The sequence below is a fragment of the Erpetoichthys calabaricus genome, chromosome 8, assembly GCF_900747795.2.
Source record: "Erpetoichthys calabaricus chromosome 8, fErpCal1.3, whole genome shotgun sequence".
In the NCBI taxonomy this organism is placed as follows: domain Eukaryota; kingdom Metazoa; phylum Chordata; class Cladistia; order Polypteriformes; family Polypteridae; genus Erpetoichthys; species Erpetoichthys calabaricus.
In genome coordinates, this window is record NC_041401.2 from 59049150 (window position 1) to 59058109 (window position 8960).

Sequence of the window (8960 nt, forward strand, 5' to 3'; positions counted from 1 at the left end):
TGCTTTTCTGCACATACACATCGCATTCTCCCACCACCAGCTGTGGTACTGTGAAGGCAGTTTGATATTCAACCAGCTCTGAATCCGCAGGTAACATTTTAGTATTGGAACATCTTTAAAACTACCTGTGTGTGTTTTTGGACAGGAAAAGCAACAGATTTAAGTATGAGAAGAACATGCATACAAAAAGGGACACCAGCTGGGACCTGAGTCAAAGTGCCAGAAAACAATTTATTAGGTATGTAATTATTTTAAAGAGATGACAATATTAATCATTTTTGCATATTCCACATTAGTACCATGCTGTTCCCGAGTGTGACTTAAGACAACTGCAGTATACAAGCTGTTCAGATAACGACAACCGTTTTAGTATAAACAGCCTTTACACACCTTTTTTATGATTTACCAAAAAAACACTTAGTTACAGTTGAAAACTTTTTAAAGACAGTATTGCAGAAAAACAGGACAAGGTACGAACATTTTCTTTTTAACTGCAACTGTTACCCCTCAAATTATGCAGTTAAATCACACATTCTTCAATTTTGTTGCTTGTAAAAGACTGGAAAAACTACAAAGTATAAATGTAACCTTGAAGCCAACTATAAAACAGAAAATTTCAAACTTGAACATTTTCATTTTCAAACGTAAACATGGGCATTATTTACAGAATGCAAAAGAAAAACAAAATGCTCTGTTTGGTAATGTTTCAAGCCATAAAAATGTTCTGCCTGAGGAAGTCTAGGTAGTCACTAAGTTCCTTGTGATTATATCGTCCTCAAATGCGTACGTAAAGATACTCATTTATTTTCAGTACAGCCTGTAGCATGTAAACATGATGATTCATATTTGGCCAAAAGCTAACATATACTTTGTATGTTCCTTTAAATTTACAATTAAATATAATGTACACTTCTACTCATAGTGAGGAGCACTGATACTATAAATGTACAAGTGTACCATTTATTGTTTAAAGAAACATGCAACAATATTTTCTTTAAAAGGCACCCATTTATTATCCTAAACCAAATATTTTACCTATTTGTATCAAAGTCAATATAGAAAGTGCTACTTGTAAACCGTAAGTTAACCCATTTTTATGAAATAAATTTCTGCTAGATATGTATATAAATATTAGTAAACATGTCTGAGTTCTCTAACAGCCAAAAAATAAATCACTTAAAAGTAATTAAGTACTCTGGATAGGCTTGTACATCATGGAATATGACAAACATTCCTGGCTGTGCAACATTGTCTGTCACACTGTCATACAAGTCGCTTGGATCATTGCTCTTGGATGGTGGCACAACTATCCCACCATGTCCATTAGTGAACACACCAGTGAGCACCCGACAAAGGTACATATGCTTGTTTCCGCTGGCATCAGGTACTGAGTATGTACTGCTTGCAGAGTATGATGCATTAACTGCAAAATATGTCCCATTTCCAAAAGCTGCAGCTGTACAAAAAATAAGAAACAAAAAAAGAAGAGTTAAATGTAATGTACTGCAAGGCATTATGATGAGTATTATAAATGTTTTGTATTGTAAAAGTGTCATATTCATAGCCATAGTTATTAAATATACATTCTATAAACCATTTAAACATTCTGATTAGAATATGTCTCACCTAAACACACTTTTTTCAAAGTGTGAATTGTATCGAGCTTAGCAGCATGGCAAGTGTGTATGTGTCTAATGATGCTCTGTCCTGGCTTGGCTTACACTATGTACAACAGGACACACAGGTTAGAAAATGAATGAAGGAATCAAAGTTTCGATTTTTTCTATTAACAAACTGTTACTTTAGGGCAGTGTTTCTTAAACTATGGCTTATTGAGCGATGTCTGTGCATGGGTCATGCTCAGTAAAGAATTACAAGAGTACTCAATGAGAAAGGTTTGCGAATGTCCCCAATTCTCCCAGGGGGACACCATGTATCCCCTTTGTTGGACAAAGGATCAGAACTTTTCTTGTAGCATTTAAAAAGTGGATTTTTTACAAAAGACATTTTTACTCCATTCTATGCTAAAACAGCCTGTTTGGTGGAAACAGCTTATTATTTGGCTAATGAAAATTATACCTTGTCTGCTAATGCTTTTGTGTTTGCTTAAAAAGTATGTATGGGCATATTTTGATATTTATTGTAGTTTAAGTAGAAAGTGTAATAAATGCTGCAATATTGTAACTCTAAGGCGTTGCTTGGCACGGCATGTTTTTGTTCACAGGAAATGAGAACCAATTTAAACTAAATGTATAATGCAGAACTACTATAATACACACAAGACTTCATGTGCTGTTGGCTCCCATTGATGATGTCAGAAGCATTACCTAAATCAGCCGATTTCAAAAACGATTTTACTTTAATGAACTTTGAATAATGGCAAAGAGCTTTACAAGGTCAATAAATGAGCTGATAAATAGGAAGAAAAAAGGAGGAGTGGGAAATGAATCCAAGAATGCTCTGAATGACTACTGACACTTCAAGCAACACAAGACATTGGCCACCAGGAAAATCTAACCATCCAATAGGGCCAGGTTGTATGGTGTTCACACCTGCTTTTCTGCTTGTAGATTTTCTGTATTTTAACTAGCGGGAGATGAGAACCAACTTACTTTCTCAGCTAGGCCAGTTTAGGTGAAGGAGAGAGCACACTCCAAACAGGAAGGCTACAGTGACAGCACTATCTAGATGAAGTCTGACAAAAATACTGAAAGAAGCTAGTGGACCATAGTTCTGGGTGCAAGCACATTGCAACTGTGGACTGTAGATCCCCAAAGGATGGAAACTTTTAAGAATATGCAAATTAAAGTAGTGACCAAGAATTATGTTGTTTGTCCACATTAATAAAATTGTGCATTTGTAGAAAATGGGGATTTATATTTAAAGAGAGGTTGCCACAAAAGCCTTTCCAAGATAAAACACCCTTGTTGACTTTACTGAACTGATGATTTGCAATGCTAAAATCTGACTGGAAACTTGTCTGATGGGCACCAGAAGTCTGTTCAAATTTTATAAAGTTTCTGTTACTGTCTGAAACTTGGCTAAACCCTGTTGCAGTTCATTAAAATATTACTTTATTAGGAAATCTTTGACACTTCAAAAGCTGGCACTGTCCACACACAGAACACGCTGCTTATCTATCTATCTATCTATCTATCTATCTATCTAAAGGTTAAAATGATTTGAAAATCATTGTAGACAGTAGTCCAAAAGCACCAGGCTTACACAGAGATGGGAAAATGTCTAGTTCAGTCTTCACCATACAGTTGAGTGGTACCAGGCCATGATCTATGGAAATTTTTCACTTTTTGCTACTAAAACCTTCAATGTGCAGTGGTAAAATGTTAGATAGTGCACAGGCTTATTTAATGTGAACAGCCAAAAAAAAAATGTATAAATGCATGACTTGTGTTTGGTAAAAATTATACAGACTTGGAACAGAGGTGGAGGAAGAGAATACAGCAGATTCAGAATGTATTCAGACCACCTTCACTTTCTGCCTACTCTGTGTTGTAGATTTAATTTTAAATGGATAAATATTGACAATTTTGCCCATCAATAACTCATAATGACTAAGTGAAAACAATTATTCAGAAAGATTTGCAAATCTAATATAACAGTGTCAACAAGATGGCTACATAATTTACTGTATTTAAAAGATGTTTGACTTTCTGGCCCTGGAAAAGAAAAGCAAATTCCCAAATGTGTCAGCCAAAGAAGACTTGATTAGATATTAACAATTGGAACGACTGGATTGGATTCAGTTCCCTAGTAATATGTAGCTTCTATTCTTTTTATTAATGTATTTATATTAACATCTTGCACTGTCTGCGAGTACAAAACACAATGAGAAGTTTGAGGGCTCATTTTTGGAAGCTGTAGAGCTGAAATACATTTTTTATTTTATTGGTTTTGTGACAATGTAAATGTTTTTCAGTTACTTGTTCTCAATATACTCTGCTGTTTTTGGTAATTATTATTCTTTTTGTTTGCTTATCTACTAAAAAATACCAAGAACCATTCCAAAGACAAAGTTGACAATTTCATATTTATAAAGCTGTATTGAAATGATGTTCCTTTCTAAAGGCAACTCAACATGCTAGCTTGGTAACATTTCTTTTCTGACACCAGGCCTAACAAACACTTGGTACATAAAGTATGTATGTATTAAGTGCTTTTACCATTTTTTCCAGCAAAACTTCGGTTAAATCCATGATTGTTAATTGTCTGTATGGTAGGGGCAGATGTTCCATGAAACAACAACTTCTCATTTGCAACTCCAACATTTTTTTCATCAAAGGCCTTCTTTCTAATCTGATAATTATTCCATAGGCATGGATTCTGGATTCTTTCAATCTGCAAAATGCAAATAAATTAATACAAGTGTGACTTTGTTTTACTGGATACATAAAACAAACTGGTAAACATACACATCACTGTAACTGAGCTCTAAATAAGCAACATTTTAGAAATAAAATTAATAAATAAAACTGTAACCAGGCTAACAATAGTATATTTTATAGTTTTAATATTATAAGAGTGACTTCCAGATTTCTGCCATCTCTGTTAAATTAACTAATAACTTAAATGTGCTGGTATGAGTGACTATGAGTATCTGCTTGGCCCAGTGATGGCTCCCTCTTTGCACATTTTTACTTACAAGACTGGCACCAACACCTCTCAACACTGAACTGGACAAGCTGGCATATAAACCTATAGGATGAATGGATGTGTCTTTTACAAACTATCAATCAGGGGTTTGATTTCTATACAAATGTTTACATAATAGTGGGATTCCTGCTGGTATCAGATGTACAGTAATTAAATTCAACAAGGCTCTCTGTGAAGACATCTATTAATAGTGCTGGAGATGTACTAATTTAGCTCATGAGAGACACGTACATAATTAATATGATGTTGGTAGTATTTATTACATTTGTATTCATAATGGCTATAACAATCTCCAACCTGCTTAATCCAAATCAAGGAGACAAGACAGCCTTAGCTTTTCCTGGCATTACTGGACACAAAGCTAGAAACAGCTCTGGATGTTATACCAGCACATTGCCGATGCCGCAAACACACACATACTCTTGCATTCAACTGGACCAATTTAAAAAAAATTGGCCCAACTTGCACATCACTGGGGCTGTGAAAGAAAAATGACAATACCTAGAAGAAGGCTCACATAGACCCAGAACATTCTAACACAACCCAAACAACTGGATGTGGGATTTAAATACATGATGCTGTCTGTGTGCCACTGGAGTACTAACACTGTCAAGTCAATTTATCTACAGTTATTGTGTACAAAGTCATATTTGTTTCCAAAAGTTACTTTAAAAAGGGAAGCTTTCATTCACATTAACTTACAAACAGAAAATTAGTTTATTATATTTATCAAGTCTGCGGTGGGTTGGCACCCTGCCCGGGATTGGTTCCTGCCTTGTGCCCTGTGTTGGCTGGGATTGGCTCCAGCAGACCCCCGTGACCCTGTGCTCGGATTCAGCGGGTTGGAAAATGGATGGATGGATGGATATTTATCAAGTGTAATAAGTAGCAAGCAATAGTCTTGTTTTAAATTCTCTCCTTGAATTGTAAATTAATGTCATGTGTTCCTAATGAAAACTTTAATGAAGCGAATTTGAATGTTTTATTTAATAATTGGCAGATATGCTGATACAGCTATACATAATCCTCACAGTGCATGCAGAAATCTAAGGACTAAGTCTGTTGGGTCTTTTCAGGTTGACAAGGCATTTTCTTACTACAAGTGTTTACTGGAGAGATAAAGAGAAAAAGAAAAATGCTCCTGCTAGCTGTAGTACTGTAGATCTTTAGGGGAAAAAAAGATGGGGAGTATGACAGATTACTAAAGTAAAAGAAACAAATGTGCAACTGTTGTGAAGTATAGCACAAACTTGTTAAAAAAATAAAAATCTCAAACATTTTGTTCATGTTCCACATTCAAGTTATTTGTCAATCGCATGAGAAACTACAAAGCACATTTGGTCAAGCACATACTCCATCAGCTTTGTATACTGAACAGAAATATTGTCAAGTTGTGATTTAAAGGTGCCCAAGATACTGCATTCAATTTCACTACTTGGCTAAATTTTCTATTCATCTACAGTTCTCTTTAACAGAAAAGTGAGGAAGTATTTTTTTCTCCTATATTTACCTTTAACTTCCACTTAACTCTTGTACACTCTTGCTGCAGAGCAAATTTTAAAGTAATAGCTATCAACAACCTTACCAAGTCATTTCATAATTTTATCATCTTGTGCCTGGGAGAATTATTTCTGAGTCTACTGTAGTGATTTCATATCTTTACATACTTAATAAAATTTCTAGTATCAGATAAAGTACTATTTAATGCACCTCTTCTTCAGTTGCTATGCTTTCAAAAAGTATAAAAAAAACTTTTCTGTGAAAGTAATGCTTTGCAGGCAGTGCTTATGACAGACGAGTTATAAATAATTTATGTATGAATGTATTTTCTGATGTCTCGCAGTTAGGAGACCCGGGTTCACTTCCCGGGTCCTCCCTGCGTGGAGTTTGCATGTTCTCCCCGTGTCTGCGTGGGTTTCCTCCGGGTGCTATGGTTTCCTCCCACAGTCCAAAGACATGCAGGTTAGGTGCATTGGCGATTCTAAATTCTAAATTGTCCCTAGTGTGTGCTTGGTGTGTGTGTGGGTGTGTGTGTGCGCCCTGCGGTGGGCTGGCACCCTGCCCCGGGTTTGTTTCCTGCCTTGCGCCCTGTGTTGGCTGGGATTGGCTCCAGCAGACCTCTGTGACCCTGTAGTTAGGATATAGCGGGTTGGATAATGGAAGGATGGATGTATTTTCTGATCGAGCAACATAAAAAAAAAAAATTACAAAAAAAAAAAAACACTGCTTAATGTAATTCCCCTTTCATCGCCAGTAACTCTGCCTCCAGTTTTAGTGTTATTTCAGTCATTAGGTTAAATAAAAGTAACTCTAAGTAGGTGCACTAGTCAAGCAAATTAGATTCTGTGTTTCAATCATTGCTTTTTCATTATTTAATATCATAGATGCGGGTGACAACATACACTTACTCCTTTCTACTGAAAGTTTCTATTTAAATGTGGGTATGGGTAGATCTTAGATGACTGCATATACCTGAAACCTAAGATTGTTGCCTATGCAACCTCAAAATGACCACACTCCAATCATTTTACACTACTCTTTTACCAAGTGAACAATTCCCAGTTCTTTTCGCAGCCATGGTGTCTTAATAGTGTACTGCTTAGTCTACTCCTTTTCCACATTAATCACAGTTTAAACATGGGTGAATGTCCATTTATTATGAAATTGCTACATTCTTTTTTTTACTCTTAGTTTCAGATATATTCATTTATGTGGGAATTAAAGAGAAAAAAATGCATGCTTTATGAAGATCTTAATGACACACAAGGAGAGGGGAAGCAAGGCAAGAACTTGATCCATTGTGTGGAGTAAATTTATTTTATATGAAATAGTTCAACTTAATACCTTTAGAATTTTATTGTTGCAGGTCTTTCTAAATAAAGCTTCTACAGTCCGATATTCTTTCAGTTTTGACTCCAGTTTTACACACACGACTCCTGTTATTCCAGTCATATCTTCCCAGTTGTTTGGAAGTATTGTGCCTACAAACAAGAACACAATGTAATATTCAGTTAAGAATTATTTATTACTGATTTTTTCAACTCAGTCAAGTAATTCAAGATTGCAAGAAGCTTAGACCCACAGAGGCAAATTGTGAGGAATGTGGCTTAAATGTGGGTGGGAACAATTAGACAATTTACTGAATGTGACATTTCTCAACCAACCCAATGCCTCATAAAAATGGAGCTCAAAGTAGCAGTGGTGACCTTATCAGCAAAGGGCAAAGGTGTTCTAATAAAAATAAACATAACCTGTTGCAAGGGAAATCATACTTTTTTTCTTATATATTCAGAGACATAACCGGGCTAATGATAAAGGTGAACGATGCATTGCCACCACCTGTATGTGGTCTCTATTGCTCACGGGCACGACCAACAATACAGACAGAGTAAATCTGAGGTTGTAAAAATTTGCATTTATGTCTGCGAAAAGATAAACTCTAGAATGTGCATTCGAGCTACTGTACATGGTGAACCATCACGCCCAGTTCTCAACATCCTAAATGTTCTGTTTGTAACTATATTTTTACAGCAGAAATTAGTCCTCATTATTGTTTTTATACAGCATTGACAATGCACCCCTCCAACTAAACCCTACATACAACGGCTATAAATTTATACACATATGCACATACTTGTATATTAAAATGTATACTATCTATACATATACACACACACAACTATAAATACACACACACACATACATTATATATATATAAATATATATACACATACACATTATGCATGTATATATATATTACATATATATATATATATATATATATATATATATACATATATATACATATATATATATATATATATATATATATTACATGTATATACACGTATATATACACACATGTATACACACATGTATATACACACATGTATACATACGCGTATATACACACGTATATATACGCGTATATACACATATACATATATATATATATACACATATACATATATATATATATATATACACATATACATATATATATATATATATATACACATATACATATATATATATATATATACACATATACATATATATATATATATACACATATACATATATATATATATATACACATATACATATATATATATATATATACACATATACATATATATATATATATACACATATACATATATATATATATATATACACATATACATATATATATATATATATACACATATACATATATATATATATATACACATATACATATATATATATATATATATATACACATATACATATATATATATATATAC

At 34.2% G+C, this 8960-nt stretch overlaps 1 protein-coding gene across 2 annotated transcripts in view; it reads right to left on the minus strand.

Annotated features, from left to right (window-relative positions):
* Nucleotides 1-213: 213 nt before the first annotated feature.
* Nucleotides 214-8960, minus strand: part of LOC114655513 (protein mono-ADP-ribosyltransferase PARP14-like) — an 83200-nt gene continuing 74453 nt past the window's right edge. For both annotated transcript variants that reach the window (XM_028806571.2, XM_028806570.2), the window contains exons 15-17: nt 7516-7652; nt 4182-4356; nt 214-1456 (exon numbers count right to left, since the gene is read on the minus strand). In XM_028806571.2, the coding sequence (XP_028662404.2) occupies nt 1173-1456; nt 4182-4356; nt 7516-7652 (596 nt within the window). In that variant the 3' untranslated portion in view covers nt 214-1172. The remainder of the gene's footprint in view (nt 1457-4181; nt 4357-7515; nt 7653-8960) is intronic.